Source organism: Ambystoma mexicanum, chromosome 12 (genome assembly GCF_040938575.1).
Source record: "Ambystoma mexicanum isolate Mex_15411 chromosome 12, UKY_AmexF1_1, whole genome shotgun sequence".
NCBI lineage: Eukaryota > Metazoa > Chordata > Amphibia > Caudata > Ambystomatidae > Ambystoma > Ambystoma mexicanum.
In genome coordinates, this window is record NC_090936.1 from 1009214617 (window position 1) to 1009235225 (window position 20609).

General features: G+C 47.1%; 1 protein-coding gene across 3 annotated transcripts in view; it reads left to right on the forward strand.

The window, feature by feature from the left end:
• Positions 1-20609, forward strand: part of LOC138514206 (cadherin-related family member 5-like) — a 410910-nt gene that overhangs the window by 153983 nt on the left and 236318 nt on the right. For all 3 annotated transcript variants that reach the window (XM_069629545.1, XM_069629544.1, XM_069629546.1), the window contains 5 exons: positions 1938-2078; positions 3287-3495; positions 8734-8793; positions 18873-18965; positions 20271-20357. In XM_069629545.1, the coding sequence (XP_069485646.1) occupies positions 2018-2078; positions 3287-3495; positions 8734-8793; positions 18873-18965; positions 20271-20357 (510 nt within the window). In that variant the 5' untranslated portion in view covers positions 1938-2017. The remainder of the gene's footprint in view (positions 1-1937; positions 2079-3286; positions 3496-8733; positions 8794-18872; positions 18966-20270; positions 20358-20609) is intronic.

Here is a 20609-nt window from a genome sequence, read left to right on the forward strand (position 1 = left end):
AATGACATTGCATCAACCTCAGCCTATCACTCCAAACTCCTTAACACAGTAAGACCTTTCTTGTCCCAACAAAACTGCCTCACAATCGCCAGAGCAATAATAGGCTCCAGACTGGACTATTGTAATGCCCTCTTCATTGGTACTTCCAGAACAAATCTTGCCAAACTCCAGCTGGTCCAAAACAACGCCCTCAAGGCAGCCACGGGCGTATCTCACAGAGACCACATATCTGGCCTCAGAAGACATGTCCACTGGCTACCCATTAAAGAAAGAATTATCTTCATAACTCTTGCCCTGACCCACAAGTGCCTTCACGATTTAGCTCCCCCCTACCTTGCCAATAGACTCTCCAAACACTCTGGTGCCAGGCCATCCAGAACCGCCTACTCCAACACTTTAATCGTTCCCAGAACACACAGAGTATGCCCTGGTGGCTCCAGCTTCCCTGCAGTGGCTGCCACCACCTGGAACGCCCTTCCACCACACATCAGGCAAATTGACTCCCATGCTTCCTTCCGCAAAGCAATCAAAACCTGCTTGTTCTTATAATCCAGCCTGTACCTGTAGTCACCTGTCTGTGGCCTAGTATATATTCTTATGTGAAACATGTACTGTAACTATCATGTATACCTTGGGCGGCTTCACTGTAACCCTCTTAATTAAGCCCTCGTATTCTCCAAGCTTTCAGCGCCTCAATGCCCGTGCGCTGTAGTGCGCGTTACAAATACAAATAAATAAAATAAAATATAGTGGAAATACTAGAACTTCTCGTGGAGTCAGTACAGTACATCAACGTGTACTTTCAATGTCAGCCTCATCAGCTGCAATTTGGCACGCCCACCATGAGCATCATGCCCCCAAACCTGATCACTGGGGTCTTCATAGAGTTCAAACTTTTTTCATTGCTATGGGCTACCACTAAGCCCTCTCACAGGGCAGGTACACATTATCAAATGCCAGGGTGCTGGAAGCCAGTTTTGATGTTGGAACATTGTTCAAACCAATCCGCATATTGCAAATGCCTTGTGTACAAAGCTCTGAGGACATGCATCAGGTAGGTTCTTAACTCACGATTCCACTGTGATACACTATAGAACTGGCTCCTGCGGTAACTTTTAGAAAAATGTTGTACCCATCCATTCAGCTTTTGGGGGATATTATAAATGAACTATCCTCTGCAATCTGAAAGTTCAGGACCTACAGTTTCCACCTGGATATTGAGTCCCTTTGTAATATCCAACTCAACATGATCAGCTGCTTACTGACCTTCTGGGGTGATCTGGCAAACTATCATCTGGCAAACTATCATCTGGCAACCCTGCTTGTTCCCCACACACACAGGTGAGGCCAACCTGCTACTATCCCTGGACAATGGTCAGGCTTTTGCAGCATCATCCGGAAAGCTCAGAGAAGGAGATGCCCCATCTATTCTGATGGAATCTGAACCGTGGCAACCTTCTGGTCGAGTCCTCCAGAGATCACAGAGCAATCTTTCTCCAGTAGCCAGGAGGTGGCACTGCAACGTTTGGATCCCTGCTTGCTCCAGCCTGTCTCCCCTCAAAACCAGGAATCTACTTCCCTATTTTCCATAGCAGGGCTGTTTTATAGGGAACACTGTCCACTCATTTCTACGCCTACAAATCCTTAGTGCAACAATATATGCACCATAGTACAGACATCTTCACATTCCTGCTGAAAGAGATGTTGTTCAGTAGATCTCTCCCTTTGGTGGAGTGGGTGTCAGGAAAGATGGGCTGTAGTACCAACTTGCGCCACAACACTGAGATTGATTATTATTCTGGCTTCATCCCTTCGGAATTCCGGAATCCCTCAGATGGCAGCTGCATTCCTGAGACCATCATGCATGTCTCTGCGTTCCTGGCATCTGTCTCTCACCATTTCCGTCATCTTTTTTCTTTCTCTCTGTCCTTCTTCAGCTTGTCCCTGCTGTGCTGAACCCCTGAAGCACTCCCTTGACCCTGCTGGCACAGAAGGTCCTCTGCTGGGCTCCTGAGAGATGACTCGCCCGTCCGAGGTGCTGCTGCTGGCCCTCAGCCTGTCCTTCCAGCTCACTGCAGGTACACTGGGAGCAGATTAAGGTCATTTGTGGAAAAGGAATCTGTGTGCTGTCTGGTACTGTGATTTATAAATAAGGAGCATCCTGGAGTGAGTGTGAACTAAACCAAGAGCTTTCAAATTAAAGAATGCAAATGGTACATGGGGCATAAATTACCCTAACAAATTTACTGTATCCTAATAATTGAACTGTTTGTCGTAAGAGCTCACATTTTAGGAACTTCCCTTGTTGGTGTCCTCTGTTAGTGATCCTGAAAATGAGCACTTATGCATTTAGTGTGCATCATTATCAGAAGGTCTGTATTTATACCTCATTACAATGGATGGTATCACAGATAACATGTTCAGAGAGGTCTAACATTAGTCGTCAAGTGGGAGGGGTTGGATCATGTGACAATGGAGGATGACACGACTAATGACAACATCATGGTTCCTTGAAGTCCACGGGGTAGATGGAGTATGACACAATCTAAGTTTCCCATTGCACCTTCCTGGTGCCCTTCAAGCCAGAGTAGGCATTGTTTCCCTGAAGAAGCTCTGGGTGATGAGGGCCTGGAGGCCAAGGTCAGGGGGTTCCAATGGAAGGGAGTTAAGTGCGGGGACAAGTTCAGTCTCTAAGTAGCACAGATTGGTTAGGTATGGTAAAACAGATAATGTTCCTGGGTATGGACTCAAAATATGTAAAGGAAATAATACCACTACTCAAAAATCTGAAATAGATACAGATATTGCCAATGAGAGAAATTGATTGTTTTTACTTAGATTCCACTAATGCATTCTGGCTTGAATAGACTAATAAATATCTTTAAGTATGCTAATTTTACCTACCTATACCCTTTTATTTTAGATCATCTTTTTAAATGTGCTTAACTTTATCTTTGTAACTATTTTTCTTTTGAAACAGTACATTTTTTTTATGTCTACATTATTTCTTCTTCGCAAATATCTCTTTTAGCGTTCAAGTATACCAATGATTTCAAGCTTCAAACTACCCCATTTTTCTTTAAATCTCTTCTATGTTCCCCACCGAATTTAAATGGCCAAAATATGTTTTTCATTGCATTTACTAGAGTTTTTTGGACATATATCATTCTGAGTGGTAGGGGACCTTTGAGCCTTAGTTGGATTTGTTCTTCTAAGCAGTGTTTGTACCTCTGGCAGACTCCCTGCTGAGCCGGTCTTCACTCAATGTAACCTATTTTGTTTTCAGCGGATCAGTGCTCTGGTGGCAGCAACATCTTCACTGAAATCCAGGAGAACAGCCCCAACGGAAGCTTCATCGCCAACCTGACGACCTTCGGGGACCCGGTGACCAGCAGCGTCCGTCTGTGCCTCAGTGGGACTCAGGCTGACTGGTTCTATCTGGACGGGAAAACCGTGCGGCTCAACGTATCCTCGGGGAAGCCGCTGGACAGAGAGGTGAAAAAGGGACATTCAGGGAAGGGATTCAGGGCGGCCTAGGCTTTTTCATGGTCAAGTCGGTCTAATTAAACAGAGGGCATCAGAAAAAGGTCTGTTTGAACAGCAGGATCCAAGAAATTCCAAAAAAATGCACTGCAAAACTACACCAACAGTCTTGAGCTCAACCAGTCGTAACCCACTCCCACTCTCAGACCGATTTCAAAAATTTGTTTCCCCCTTTCAGTGTGATTATGCTGCCAATAGAAACATTGATGGTGCTTTCTCTTTCACCCACAATACAAGGGCCAAGAGCCACGGTTATAGCTAATTGGGGCCGGAGAGGCAAGGGAGGGAACCCCACAAAAAAGCATACTCTACCTCAGTTTTTTTTTTTGCCAGTGGCATTCAAACCACAGCATTAAAACATAGAGTCATTTATCTAATACCTTAAGAGGAGGCGGGCAGTGCTGCTGTTTATGAACTGCCACAATGTTTGTTTGTTTGTTTGTTTATTAAACAAACAATGTGCAGATGAAAATAAAATAATGGAAGCCATGGTGATTTCCCCAATTGAAACAGTAGAGGTCTTAAAGAAACCATGCTACCAGGGCACCATGCTGAACTGGATTGAATCCTATCCCACAGGGAGAGTCCCAAAAGTTACTTAGGTGGTTTGAATCACAAGAATTGTCAGTAGCCTGTGGTGTCCCTCAGGGTTCTGAGCTCTCGCCTCTGCTGTATAGTCTTCAGGTATCGCCTTTAGCACATATCATTCATCTTTACGGCATGTGCACGTACTCGTATGCCAATAACATTCAGATTATTCTTCATTTTAAGGACAGTAGGAATTTGAGAAAAAGGCACAATGCTTAACTTTATGTATTATCTTGAAACTATTGATAAATGGATTTGCAAAAAGAAGAGAAAATTAAATGGAAACTTACCATACATATTACTTATTAAGAAAGGGCTAGGTATCTGGTCTGACGACTTTTGGCTGTCATGTATGAGCTCTTCCCAACACAAGATCATCTTGGAGTAAAATGTGACTCATCTCTTTTCTTCTGTGCACTAACTACGTCCGTGGCCCAAGCAGTATCTTTACACCTAAGCATTTTAGGAAGAATGTTTAATTTCTTCTCGTTCAATGCTAAGATCATTCTACTAAGGAGTCTAGGATCTTCTCTGGTGGGCTATTATAAATCACTTTATCAATGTTTCCCAATGTCGTGTATCGATAAACTTCTAAAAGTCCAGAACTTGGCAGCATGTTTACCCTGCAAACTGGGCCCTTCTGAGCATACATCGCCGGCCCAATATCATCTCCATTGGCTACCAGTAAATTTGACAATTCATTTGAAGTCACTATGTGTAGCCTACTAAGCCATCTATGAACTTGAGCCAAATTTCCTTGTAAAGAAAGTGAAATGGACCATTCTTTCCCATGGAACTAGCCCCCCTACAGGGAAAAGGCAATAGTCCTGCAGATACTGGCTGGTTCAAATGGGGTGAAGTGGATTTAGTGTAAGTGTCATTGGCTCTCCCTAAATGTTGCTCAAGAAGGCCCACTTTCAACTCCACCTCCTCAAAGGAATTCTTCTTTTCCTCACTTTCCCCCAGAAGTGCAATGTCTCTAGAGTTCTAGTTATCTCTAGGCTAGGCTACTGCAATAGCCTTTTCCTTAATCTACCCTTTTCTTCTCTACAACCCCTCCAGCTAATCCAGAAAAGGGCTGGGTGACTTATCTTTGGCCTCCAGCCCAGGCACTGTATCTCACCAGCCCACCCATTTCTCCACTGGCTCCCAGTTGCTGCAAGGATCAAATTCAAATCACTCTGCATCATCCATAAGGCTGTCTGGGGCCGGGCACCATGCTATCCACAACTGGCTCTCACTTAATACTCTCCGCCCAGATCTTTGTGTTCCTCCGGCACCAACTCTCCGTTTATGAAGCGCTACGCTAAACAGCAAGCTGGTGGCTGATCTCTTTCCTCTGCAGGCTCCTCCCATGGAACAGCCTTGCCCTTCCTCTTTGTCTTGAGCCGGATCTCCTCAAATTCCTGAAGCTTCTCAAGACCTTCCTTTTCACCTCCTCCTTCCCTTCCCCCCTCCTCTGCTAAGCCCCACAGTTGCTGTGATTGGTGACCAGGTCCCTTATGTGTCCTCTTGGGCCCTGGCCTTCCACACCCAATCCCCTTCAGCCTCCACCCGCTCCCAGCACTTGCCTTGGCACCCACTGGCCTATGCCACCACAGGCCTGCACTTATTTAATGGCAGCTGACCACTCTCATCTAGTCACTTAACAGCTGCGTATTCCCTAGCACTTCCCTCTTGGTACACCTAGCACTTTTACTGGCCACTCCCTCATCCCTTATCTCTTTCTCTCGAAGTCACTTGCCCGTTCTGAATGCTTAAAAGGTCTAGTAGGTCCGCCTCTATCTTTCATTCTTGTATTTGCTTTCATTCCCATGTTCCCTCGCTGTTGCCCTGTGGTTGCTTTGAAACCCAATTTACTTGATGCATAAGCGCCTTACAAATGTAAATAATTAATTAATTAATTAATTAATTAATTAATTAAATAAAAGGCTGCCTATGCCCTGCTTCACAGAATGAGGCATTTCTTATGCTATCTCTGCCCATTATATAGTGCCAGACTACCACAAAGTATATAAATGAAATAAAATAGAAATAGAAATAATAAATAGAAACTAATATGTATCTTAAGTGTCAAACGTCCATTGTTTGAACCAGTGGGCAAACCACCTGGATAATTGAGACCTTTGGTTTGACTGTACAGCACTAGATAATTGGCTGTGATGGAAGATGTAATACAGTCCGATGTGCTCTATTTCTATAATACAAAATGGAAGTCATCCCACATTGTCAGAGTTCAGTTGACCCTCTCCCACAGCTCTGACAAAACTGCAATCTTCACCCTGATCCTCTGTAAACTTGATTACTGCTCCAGCCTGCTCCTGGGCCTACCGCTCTACTTTGTAGCTCCCGTAAACAAAGTATTCAACATTGCTGCGTGCAGCCTCTATGACCAACCTGATCTTCTCCCACTTCAGTGTAGCGTCACCAGGCTGGGTGGCTCCTGATTCCAAAAATTCGCCCTCTTCAAGTGCATGCCCCTTATCTTTAAATCTATCCATGGCATTGAGCCCCACTATCCTGGTGATTGCATCTCCCTCTAATCCGATCTACAACCAACAAGAACCTCCCTGTCCAATGCTCTCCTTGCACCACCTCCTGCTTCTTCCCCATCTCTTGTCTCGCCCCTCACCATCAGAATGCTCTCCCCCACGGCAGTAACGCCTTGACTGAATGAAACTATTGAAGACCAGGCTCAAGTTTCACTGGGTAGCCAGTGAAGGGACATCATCCGTTGGCCTCTATAAGCCCCACCCAAACACTCAACCTGCTCTATCCCGATTCTGAACAATTGTATACATGCAAATATGTATTCATTTAACTACTGGCCCAATGCCTAAATGTACACTATATTCATACATATTTCTCTGTCACCAAATGTCCCTTTCTTATGTCCCAATGCCTTACCCCTACAAAAACCCGGCTCCCCTCCACGGATGTAATCACTGTATACAGGGTTGGACTGGGGCATCGGCACCAATGAAAAAGTGGCCCACAGTTGCGAATGGCAATTCATTCCTATTGTGACACAGTTTGAGTAATACCCAGGGGTGAGGTTTTTGATAAAATGTGATGCAAATTATGCATTTTAAATAATATTTATTCAACAACACTCGTCAAAACTACTAGCCGCACAGTGAAGTAACTCTTCAAACTGGCCCATATTTGCCAAAAAAGTAGGCCATTACCTTTCGGGTAATGCCCCAAGGGCATAGTCAGAAGTCCGAGCGAAGCAATGTTGAAGCTGCTCACTTTGGTGAATAGGAACTGTGTTCTCGGCAGCATTTTCGTAAAATAACGATTCTGCTGCCGAGATTGGATTGCACCCGTAACACCTTAAAACAGGCGCAATCCTCACAGAACACTACGAGGACGCCCAGGCCCACTTGAGAATAGTAGTGGAGCCTGGGCGTCCTCTTTTGGCGCAGTGAATCGTGCTGTTTAGCACCTTCACTGCGCCAAGTTGAGCATAGGGCCCCCAGAATAGGTCTTAAGTACAGAAAAGGTCGTTAAGCTTTTTAACGTCCTTTTCGGTACCTAACACCTGGATGAGAATAGGGCCCTCGGAGACTGAAAACGTGTCTACAGGTGTCCACACAATGATGGACTTTGCAAATTGATCAGTGCACCATTTAGCAACTATTTTCGTCCTGCATAGGTGGCAAATGATGTTCAACTTAACTTCAAATGATGATTTTTACGCTTCCCCCAATTGCATGATCCGATACATGGAGTGAAAGCACAGCGTCACCAAAGTCAGAGAGTGCAGAACCGTTGCCTCCTTGAAGATCGATGTGTGCAGATTGCTCGCATAACTACCTGGTTTAGGCGGGAATGTATCCGTCTCACCAGCTGACATCTTTCAACAGTTCTCCCGCCTAAACCACCCCCCTCCAGTTAGTAAGTGGTTGTCGTGCTACCGCCTCCACTCTAGGGCTTCTGCATTTTAAGGGGGTTCATTACCCCCTCTACTTTTCTTGTTTTTGGGTCTAGTACATATCTTTTCACCTCTCTTAAGGGGTACTGCTTGAAAATATCGGGCAAAGAAATGCCAAATGCGCGTTCGGCAGTGACGAAAATGTTGAAAAACCATTATATTGAACAAGGGGAGCAGGGGTTACAGTGGTGTCCCCCGCTCCCTGAGGATTACGGGGACAATAAAGATGCAACAAAAAAGAAAAAGAAAAGGACTGTGCGATGGAAGTTCTTTTCCTTACATACAGGGAAGGGTTTTCTGCTTATCATATCAGAACGACTGGAAGGAGGTCAATAACTGACTGAAATCAAAAACAGCAATTATTGACTGCATTCCAAGCATTCTGATTGGCTCGGTGGAAGTCAACAATGACTCCCTTATGCTAATATTGTTTCTTTTGATGTCAGGGCCCATCCTGGCATATAGAGAAACCATGGACAATGATTTACTTGCTATTTCTTAATCTCTTTAATGGTTCAGGCTGAGCAGTTGAGCAATTTCTTCCTGCTTTCTCCCGCCCTTTTCCAGAGGGATCAGCCACGCTGTGTATGAACACTGACAGGGGATTCCATGATGACGTATCCAATGTATTTGCTGTGCAGTGACTTGTCCCTATTGCTTTGCAGGCCCTGGACCCTCCAGTGCTGATGGTCACGCTGACGTGTTCTGAAGAAGGTGTTGCCAAGGTACACACTTTTTGGTATCTACATCTGATCTCCAAGACACATTGCTAATTAATAACAATGCCATTATCATGATGAACAAGGGGTGGTGCCATGTGGGGGTCTAAGGAGCAATTAGGTGAGATGGAGGTCATAGAAATAAGAAGAGCTGGTTTGCAATGGATCCTTATTGGGGTTCTTGAATTCATTGCTTAATGGGGTGTAGACCCTGGGGAGGGCCAGTGCACTGCATGCTTCTTCCCCATATGCCTTCTTGTAGATTTGCACAAGGTGGTCTTATCACAACAGAACATGGAATGGGCGGTGGTCTCTGTGAGTCAAGCCCACCCCTCCTCCACCCCCTTCATGTGCCATTGTAGGCCACATGTAAGAGTATAATCTCTGCCAGTGCCATCTGCATTTCCATCTCACACTGTGCCGGTAGTTTCTGTATATTAGTGCTGGTCCATAGTCTGCAGGGCAGGCTATATCCCCATCATCACACACTATGTCATAAGCAGATAAATACCCAATACATAAATAATTCACCTATTTACTTAGGTAGGAGAACAGGCTGCAACGAAGGTCCCATCTCCTCTTTTTTTGGACTATCCCAAAAGGACCGTCTCAGATCCCCTCTCTATCAGTAGTCACTGGATAACATTATGCAGGAGCCATGGCAGTAGTAGACAGGAGTAGCTTCCCCTAGGTTCTATTTAGTATTTGGAGGAAAGGGACCATCACATTTTGGTCTATTTGTTTTTAGCTCGACTCCTTTGTAGTTTGTTATGGTACCGACTAATATGCCAAACCTATATGAAGCATGTTATGTTGTGCTATACTAAAGGTTCTTATACCATGCGCTGTTGCCACCTGCATGGTCTGTTGGTGCTCTGGCGGATCTGTAATGCAAGGAGGTGGCGGGGTAAGTTAGTAGGACTGAGCGGGGAGAAGAGCAAGATAGCTGTGATGTGCTGTTGGCAGCTTCGATTCGGAGAAGTCGGTCTCTGAGGGTAGGTTTGTTTTTCAGTCGGTAATCGCATTGTGGTGTTGGGTGAGAGTGTGTGTCTCATTACGAGGACAGCGGTAACTCGCCTGTGCACCCGTAACACCAAATCCGCCACCTGATATCCCTGTGACACCAGGACCCAGCGGCCCGGGATATCAGGCGGAGGATTCGTGAAGTTCCCGTGGGGACTCCATGGGAATGGGTTCACGGAAGCGCCAGCACCATTGCTAGCGGTGCCGCGCTACCATGACAACTCTGCTTACCAGGGCCGGTGAGACATGCCAGGCGCAAGGGCCACGAAGGCAGAATTGTAGTGTGGCGGTCCGAAAAGGGTGCCTGTACGGTGCAACTGGCACCCTCATTTGCAGCCACCACACTTGTAATGAGGCCCTATGTCTGGTTTGTTTTGTTGGCTTGGCATTTGCAAAGATACATGTGCAGCCTTCCTATGCCTCCTTTACTTGTGTTGCCTCCGAGGTCCTCTCCGACATGAAGGGTGGTGTGCCAATGCTCCAGGGAGGTGGAGTTGACATGTCAGTGTCACTTGTGGTGAAAGAAACTCCCATTTAATAGAATGGAAGTGACAGGGTGGGAATTACCGCTTCTTTACTCTTGCATTCAACTCCACCCATTCTTAGTTTCTCATATATTACAAAGCCGGAAAGGCCAGGGAGGCTGGTATCAGCAACAACCAGCACAGAACAGGATAATGACTATCTGACGTGCAAACCTCGTCAAACTGAACGCACTTGCAGGAGCTGATACCTATGACTGCAAAGTCGCCCTCAGTCAAAGCAGTCCTGCTTTTTCCCATTGCAAGCATGATTTGTAGGCCCATACTTACAATGGGAAACGCAAAACTACAAGACCCAGAATGCAATGCGAGAAACTAGCAATGGCTTTAGGTGTGAAGCATGACACAGTGCAACTTGGCAGCTATGGCTACCAAGCGAGTAGTAGTGCTTTCACACAGCATATTAGGTTGTGCAAGTGGCTACCCCGAAAATTACATATATATGTATCTATGTATCTAATGCCCGAAGTTGGCCTGGGTATGACAAAATGGGATTTAGGCTTTCTGGAAGGGGATCGCCCTAAATCAAGCCTCATATCTGAATTCAGGAGGTTTCCGTTGCTCATCCAATGATCAAGTGACTTGGAATATTTCTAGAGATGAGGTTAAAAATTAATTAACAATGTTCCTGAATGTGTATTCGCAACTGGCAGAGAGCGTTTGGCCAATCAGGTGACTGGAAAGGCAGGTGGACACTGTCAGTGACCGCCCACGTTTTCTCAGATACCCCAGCACCTCCCCTGGTTGTCTGCCATTGTTTTGGCTAGTGCTCCAGCAGGCCCTTTCCCACCCCGCCCCCTGCCCTCATGCAATCCCACACTCCTAATCCTCACTTTGCCCACTACGTGCCATTTATCAGCCCGTGTGCAGGGACACATGGTCCTCGTGGCTCATGCTCTCTCATTGTCACTACCATGGGAATAGAAAATATACCTGCTCCCTTCTCTATCTCACATGACGCAGACATCTTTGGTTCTTTTTATGAGAAAGTGGGCATGCGCAATATACACAGAGCCTATTACCCATAGAAAAAATACTTTAAAAGTATTTGCACCCTGGTGAGAATAGCGATCACCCCCGAATACTTGGGTGTACAGGGATAGTAGCATCCATGAGTCCTCAACGAGGTCCTCGCTTCACTCAGCCTACCTTAGGCTCGGACTGGCAGGGCTTTACCGGCCCCCGAAAGTGGGAGTTAGTGCCATCATGTACTTTGTCTGATCTTTTCTGAGTTATGAAGAGTCTCATCTGTTGGGCAAGGGTCGTTCTTGCAGGAAAAAGCTAAACTGTGGAATCACAAACTCAGGTTGAGACTTATTACTGTACTTCATTTACACGACAAGCAAAAAATAGTCTGAGTCCATAAGGCCCTTTTACAAAATATCCGTTTATTGTCACTGGTTGACATTTTCATTGATTGGGATACAATTTTCATATTTTACAGAGAATGGCGCATTCCAATGTATGCTTGTAGCATTAATTAAAGAGAATTTTGCAGACGTGAGGACTCACTATAGAGACTTTAATAGGGGGTAGCCTGCCAGAGTCGCACAGCACTAACAATGTAGGTATCGCATCCCATGTGGAGAGGGTTGTAACATGTGTTAAAGTCCCAACACCCGAGTTATAGACCCAAGGCAAAGCTGAGGACACATAGCAGGCGTAAGGGATGATAAACCGCTTATGCCCCTCTAACCCAGGGCTATATTGTTTTATAAAAAGTTAAAATCACAAAAACTGTTCGTAAGAACCAAATAACCGCTGGAGAAAGAGCTCAGAAATGTGCATTGGCATTGTTCTGGTGGAATGTTGGCTAAGGGAGACACTGGGGGTTGAGGAGGAATGTTGTGAGAGAAACATCATGCTTTAACAGTGGTTAAAGCCCTCATGCTTGTTACATGCCACACGGCAACGGCCCCTTTAAGGGAAAGTGAAAGTAGAGACTGAGAAGGGAGGGGCGGGAGGAGAGGAGAAGGCGGGAGGGGAAGGAAGGCAAGTTAGTTAACGTTGGAGGATAAAGAAGTAAAGACGCATCCTGTGTCGGCGTCTTATTTGGATGATTGGTCTTGTTGTAGGATATAACAACTGGCGATGAGCTGAGCCTGCACTGCCGTTCCGGGAGGAGGGGACGTTCACAATCCGGTCGAAGGAGGCAGACCGGATTGGAGGTTGCGGCATCGTTGGAGAAGACGATGTGAGGAGTGCAGTTGGAGAGGGAAGAGCGGCAGGACCAGCCCGAGGACAGGAGGCCCCGCTGTGCGCCCGGTGAGGAGGACCGCACCAAGAGGCTCCATACGGAGGGGAGGCAACCACTGGTGAGAAGAGTCACAGGAGAAGAGGACATCCGGCAGTGCGGCCAGCGAGGAGGACTGCAACGAGGACAGCGGAGGAGAAGCAGAAGAACCAGGCTGCTAACAACGGAACATGCCGCACAAAGAAGCAGGACGCACCAGGCACCTGCACAATAGAACCACTAGAAAGCGAGGACTAACGTCACCCGCTCATAACAAGTTTGCCCACACAGTGACCACACATGAGGAAAACGACTATCTGAAAGTCCACTAGAAAATGAGGAGTACGCAAGAAAGGGCGATCCACGTGATCTACAGGACGACAAAACCAATAGAAAGCGAGGATTATCTGCAAGCCCACAAACACACTAGAAAGCGGGGAGTGCCCAAGAAAAGGCGATCCACATGATCTACAGGACCACAAAACCACTAGAAAGTGAGGATTACCCACAAGGAAATAACAAACGACAGGCCTATAAACCCACTAGAATGCGGGGACTGCCCAAGAGAAAGGGTGAGCTACATGCGCCACGTGGCCCCTAGAAAGCAAGGACCAACCTTCCGCCCACAACTAATACCCAAAACCCAGGACAGAAACAGAAACGGAAAATACAATACAACAATAGCAGAAATAGAGAAGTCAAACCACCCCAAAGATGTCGCAATCAGGAAGTGCAGCAGCAGATGGCGCCATACCGCTTCCACCCAAACCCCTTCATGCTTGAGCCACAAGAAAACCAAGGCCAGAGATGGCAGGAATGAATGGACAAATTTGAAGAATTCATGGGAGCCGTAGGAAATCAAGACGCTCCAAACAAGCTGGACATATTCACTAACCTGGTAGGGAAAGACATCAAAAGCATCATTAAAACCATTCCAGCTCAATAGAGAATGACCTACCCGCTGCTCATCACTGCAATCAATGGCCACTTGACTATGACAGAGACTATGAACGATACACATTCAACCAGTGTACTCAAGCACCACACGAAACAATAGGACAGTTCATCCTGCATCTCCAAAGGAAGAAAACATATTGCAACTTTGCAAATGTCATCAATGATGAAGCCATCCGGCTAAGGGTGATTGAAGGGTGTCTTTCCTCCCAGTTCAGGTAGCACCGGTTGATGAAACCCCTTCCCCTGCAGGAGATTGCAGAACTAGCAAGGATCTATGAGCGCGTCGACGTCCAATCCGCTAACATCGAGAATCCCAGGAAACTAGATATGGTAGCCGCCATAACCAACAATCTGCAGGGACAGACCCGCCACTTTGGCACCTCGTTCCTCCAAGACACTTGAAACTCAGCCCGGCGGACCCAACCTGAGAGACAGTGCTACCGCTGTGGGTTTGAGTTCCCCCACAAAGGGCAGTGCCCTGCAATCGGCCAGATGTATATGAGGTGCGGCCAGGAAAATCATTTCCAAAGCATGTGTCGAGAAATAACACAACAACTGCTGGCCTTCAGGCCACCGACTCAGCCAACACCACAAAGGAGATATGAACCGCCAAGGTCACCCAATCCAAGACCGTTCCTCGAGAGAAACAACCGTACCAGAAACACAACGCACCCAGGATTCATCCGAGCAGTGGAAAACCTACAAATGGAACCGACGGGTGACACACGCACCAGCCCAGAACACCTTCACCACATGCAACTCATCCCTGATGAAGACCTGAGAAGAGAATTCACTGCTGGAGACCTGTACGAGAAACCGCCCATTGAAGAAGAACCCCCAGGGACAGAGCAGTACCAAGAATTTGAGCGGTACAGTAGAGAATACGTCCAGCTCATATCCGACTCATCTGACGACAGCACAGAAGCCCGAGTGGTGGTTCACCTTGGACGGATCAACACCCCGTTCCTCATTGACACAGGAGCCACAGTCAACATAATGAACGAGAGAACGTATAAGGCGCTGGCCGGGACATATCCCTTACGATCCTCTGAAGCTCAAATTTTCCAATGGGGCGTGACTCTACCCCTAACGTCAAAGGGACAATTTCTTTGTGATTTAGTACACAGAGGGCGACGAGTCCCAGTCACAATCCACGTCATCCACAGCCCAGTGACTGGGAGATGCCTCCTAAGCGACAAAACAGCCACTGCCCTCCACCTAATAGACATCCAGTACGACCATTTGGAGATGATCCAAGGATTTCCACCACTAACCCAGTCCGTATGCGCCATGTCCCACAAAGCGCTGGATCTCGAGACTTTAAGCGTCACGTTTCCTAACCTATTCAAGGGTGTTGGCATGTTAAAGTACACCGTGATCAAGCTGCACATTGACCCCTCTGTACGACCAGTACCACAACACCCCAGAAGGATAGGGTTTCACCTACAGGCTAGAGTGACGCATGAGCTACAGCTACTACTCGACAACAACATCATTGAGAGAGCAGAAGGGCCCACCCCATGGGTGTCCCCCCTGGTAGTCATCTCCATGGCGGATGGACGCCTCCGCGTCGACATGAGGATCCCCAATACAGCAATCCAAAGGAAAGACACCCACGGCCCAACATCGAGGACATGCTGGTAAGACTCAACCAAGCCACCCCGTTCTCGAAGCTGGACCTGAATCAAGGCTATCACCAGCTAGTCATTAACCCTGAGTCACGGCCCATAACAACCTTCATGACACACGAAGGCCTGTTCCAGTACAAACGGTTGAATTTCGGAATCTCATCAGCGGCTGAAATCTTCCAAGAGACCATACGCCAGCTGATAAGCCCAGTCACAAATGTGTTAAACTACAACAACGACATCCTAGTCTTTGGAGTCACCCAGGACCAACATGACAATGCACTGAGACAGGTCTGCCACATTCTCCATGAAGCTGGCCTCACCCTCAACAGCCTAAAGTTTCACATCAATAAACACAACCTGTGTTTCTTTGGACATATCTTTTCCAACCAGTGTATCAGAGCGGACCCCGACAAGATCAGTGCCATTGTCAACCTGACGAGCCCAAATGACGTATCCGAGCTAAGATCATTCCTAGGCATGGCCGGCTACTGCACACAATACCTTCCCCACTAGGCAACCCTCACCAACCCACTACAACAACTCCTCAGAAAAGACCAACCTTTCACATGGGATTAACTGTGTCAGCACGCTTTCTCCACAATCAAACAGGAGCTAGCGACCAAGTGACAGCTGGCGTACTTTAACCCGCAATGGGACACAGAAATCAAAGTAGATGCCAGCCCCGGCGGCCTAGGTGCCATCTTAGCCCAGACCAACCCACAGCAGAGCACCGACACACACATAGTTGCGTATGCCAGCAGAGCGCTCAATTCCATCGAGCAAGCCTACTCTCAGGCAGAAGGCGAGAGCTTGGAGGCAGTTTGGGCATGCGAGAAGTTCTATCACTTCATCAATGGAAGGACCTTCGTACTCATAACCGATCACCAAGCCCTCCTGTCCCTATTCGGTAACCCCAAGGTAAAGATGCCACCAGGCATCGAACGCTTGGGCAAACGCCTCCAGGAGTATGACTACACCGTCATTCACAAGCCTGGAGGCAAAGCCAATCCAGCTGACTACCTTTCGAGACACCCGGACAATCCCCCGGACACCACCATGCAAGGCGAGGCATAAGCGTACATTGCCTATCTATCCCTGAACGCCCTTCCCCTGGCAATCACGATGGAGCAATTCGAGGAACAGAGCAAAGCTGACCCCACGATACGGGCGTCGGTCCAACTTACGAACACCAACAGATGGTAACAGGTGGCCATGGAACACTTTGAGACGGGGAGGGAGGGAAGCGGACAGGAGAGACCTACTAAGAATGGCAAAAATACAAGGAGAACTGGCCATGATAGATCAAGGAACACTCCTGAGAGACAACTGGCTAGTGGCCCCCAAAGGCCTCAGGAAACCCCTAGTGATGAACGTGCACGAGGGACACCGAGGCATAGCCAACACCAAGAAGATACTACCCATCCAGGTCTGGGACCCACACATGGACACCATAGTCGAGGACACACTGAGGCACTGCATACCATGCCAGATAAACACGGCAAGCTCACCCCAATGCCCGCTCGAGACAGTTCCCCTACCTGAAGGGCCATTGCAATGAGTCGCGCTAGATTTCTACGGACCGCTCGAAGAAGGAGACCACCTCCTAGTGGCAATCGATGAATACTCCAGATTCCCACTAGTGAAACGCGTGCAGTCCACAGCATTCCACCAGGTCGTGGCCATGGTGGACAAGTTGTTCAGCGAATGGGGTGTCCCTAACGTTGTAAAAACTGACAACGGTCGCCCCTTCCAAGGACAGGAGTTCAGGAAGTTTGCAGCACATCTAGGATTCCACCACCAAAGGATTACACCGCTGTGGCCCCAAGCCAACGGCATGGTGGAACGCTTCATGGCTAACATCAAGCGGACCCGCCAGAAGGTGGCGACAGACCAGACCTCTATGCCTCAAGCCACCTGCCAAATGCTGAGAAGCTACCAAAATACGCCAAACGAAACAACATGCAAGACCCCAGCAGAACCGATGATCTTATACAAACCACGGACCAGACTACCACAGCTAGAAGACTATACCGCAGCAGAGGATGCGGAAATCAGAAGATGAGAGGCTGAAAAAAGAAGGAAGGCCAAAGAATGGACCGACAAGAAATGGAAAGCCAGAGAACACCAGATCCCAGTAGGCGAGATAGTGGTGGTCAGACAAGTGCAACAACGGAAAACAGATGTCAGATACCGGCCGGAGCCACTGGTGGTAACGGAAATCCAGGGACCAATGATCACCGCCATGGGGGACCACGGGGAGATGACAAGGAATGCCTTGTTCTTCCACAAGATGTTCCAAGAGAACCCAGAAGAGGATATACCTATTGGAGATGAAGAAACAGAGATCAGGGAGGATAACCCCGAACCACCCGAAGACCCCAGATGACGACGTGAGGGACCTGCCCGGCCGGCCCCAGCGAGCCTCACGGAAACCTACATGCCTTATTGAAGAAATGTAGGCCATGGACTTCCATGATAAGTAAGGGGGGGTTACATGCCACAGGGCAACAGCCCCTTTAAGGGAAAGTGAAAGTAGAGACTGGGAAGGGATTGGTGGGGGGAAGGGAAGGAAGGCAATTTAGTTAACATTGAAGAATAAAGAAGTAAAGACGCATCCCGTGTCAGTGTCTTATTTGGATGATTGGGCTCGTTGCAAATAACCGCTGGAGAAAGAGCTCAGAAATGTGCATTGGCATTGTTCTGGTGGAATGTTGGGAGGGAGACACTGGGGGTTGAGGAGGAATGTTGTGAGAGAAACATCATGCTTTAACAGTGGTTAAAGCCCTCATGCTGACCCTCTGTTCAACAATGGCCATTGCAACATTCCATGGTATGATGAACATTATGCATACGTTATGATGCTCCAGTTCCCATAGGAAGGTGGAGAAGGTGTGCTGTGGGAGATCTAAAATAGTATTCAGGATTATGTGTAAGTGATGGCTGAGCAGGGGCTGCAACAATTATTAATAAACATTACATGCAAGAGGTGGTTCAGAAGCACCTAGAGCAGTCACTACATGGAGTTATGTACACCTGATGACGATAAGGGACCACCAGCAGTCACTGTGGAGATTTAAGTAGAACTGGTGGCTTTAGGCAGAGTTCTACAACCTTCAGATGTGTTGAACTACAATTCCCATGAGCCCTAGCCAGCATAATCAATGGTAAGGGGTCATAGGTGTCATTGGAGTCATAGTCCAAAACATCTGCAGACCCCTGGCTTGGGGGACCTACAACAGTTAGTATAACATATTGTGCAAAATATGGCTGTTGGCTGTGACAGCCATCACTACAGTGATGTGTGAGGAAGCAATAGAGATGGCGCTGGAGAGGAGCCTGTGAAGTATTTACACAGGCGGGTCTCACTTTCAAGTTTAGGTTAATATTAATACTGGTTGCATTGTGATTAAATACACACCTTAGGAAAGTGGGCCAGTGTTACAAATTTTGAAATGCTCAGTTCAAGGAAGAGCTGGATCCGTAGAAAGTAGACGTATATTTTCTATGACGGGGCTTTCTTGATCTTGTTTATATTGCAGTCTTTCACTTTTATCTTTTTTCTGTCTTACAGTCTTTTGTAATTTCACTGTCATGCTCTTTTTCTCTCACTCCCCTTTACCGTCTCTCCTTCCCTTTGTCCCCTTTCTATATCTGTCGATCTTCCTAACCCCTCCCTCACCTCATCACCTGACTCCTTAGGCACAGCACAGAATCATAGTCCAAGTCCTCAATGAAAATGACAATAGACCTTCGTTTCTGGAGGCTTCGATCATGGCTCAGAACATAAGTGAGGTGAGTAACTCCCTGACATGGGGCCACAGGGAATCACTTGGGTGTACGCTATTGCCTAGCCATGAATGATGGCTCACTAAGCGCTACGCTGCAGTGCTCAACAGGATACTGTCCATTACCCTGCACGATAAAGTACACTAATCTGGGACAGGAGATGGTGCAAGGCCCTCAATTCCCCGCAAAGTAGAGAACTCTATTCCGAAAAAAGGAAAAGGAGCAAGCCTCCTACCCACCACTGCCCAGAAGGCAGAGTCCTTTACTCTTTACATTGAACACAAAAATATCCCAGGGCCTCATTATAAGTTTGGCGGTATCTCGGCGGTAAATATGCTGAGATACCACCAAATGGAATTAACGTTAGCGTCAATTGGTCTGGCGCTATTACCGGCGGAATACAAGTGGCAGTGTTAGTCCCCATTTATTTGGAGTCCATATGACTCCATGGGGCATTTCAGGTGGAATTACTGAGGCAGTATTTCCACCTGCATTAATTCCAATGAAATCGGTCAGAAGTTGGTGGATTTACCTCCAGCTCATACAGTAATATCATTGCATTTGCATTTAATCTGCACCGCCCAAATCGTAATTAGGCTCAGTCTGTTGACGCATCGAGTGCCCACATGTGTCATAGTGTTGAGTTTAAATCTTCAATGGGATAGGCACAGCTTATCTCCCAGGCTGGGTCTGGCTGCTCCACTAGAATGGTATACCTCCACCACAGGCGGGGTAGAACCTCTCCCATACATAAGATTTAAGTCCTCCGTAAGGCTGACAATAGTTGCTCCCATAGGCAGGGATAGGTATAGTTCCTAAAAATAGCAAAGAATAAAAGTGGTCACCATTCCGATATGGCCCCCAGATGATTCCCCGACTACATATTCTGGAGGGAAAAGGAAGGCTCGATCAAGCTGCTTCTTTAATTGCCTGATTGTATGTAGGATTTCTCAGTAGTCAGGAAAAAAAATGTCAAAGGTTAAACTATTTGCGATGCTTTAGAAAATGCCTTAAAAGATAGGAACCACAGGGTAGGATTTGTACCAATCTCTGAAACAGGTGGACTTCTCATTCTCTGCTCAGCAGCACCAGCTTTCACAAGTTTACAGGCAGAAAGCACTAAACCAATCAGTACTTTCTAGAAAATACCTTGCCAGGCAAGCGTGATGCTACAGTTGGATGGTTGGAACAAGGCCTACTCTTTACCACTGTCAACACTGCTTTCCATTTGATGGGAAGCTTTTTTCTGACTAAATGTTCAGCTTTGCGCCCATGTGTCTTCCTAACCTGGATCTCCCCTCTTGTGCCTAGCTAGCGGAAGTGGATTCTGTGGTGTTCACAGCTAAAGCAGAAGACAAAGATGGTGACACGCTCATGTACGTGCTAGACAACACAATGGTGAGTCTTTGTTAATCAAACATAATCTCTGACCTTGCCTAACCCTACCCAGGCAATGTGATTTCAACAGTTGAAAAGAAATTGGGTATATGCATGACTGTTCGAAGTAGACAGGCACAGAAACTTGCATAACTTCTGGTACACTGACGTTTACTCTACGGGCCCAGTAACCAGTGGTGGTTGGTGATTCTTTTAATGGAAGGGGTGTAAATATTTCCCACAAATATGCCAGAGCGACAGAGGGTAGTGAGA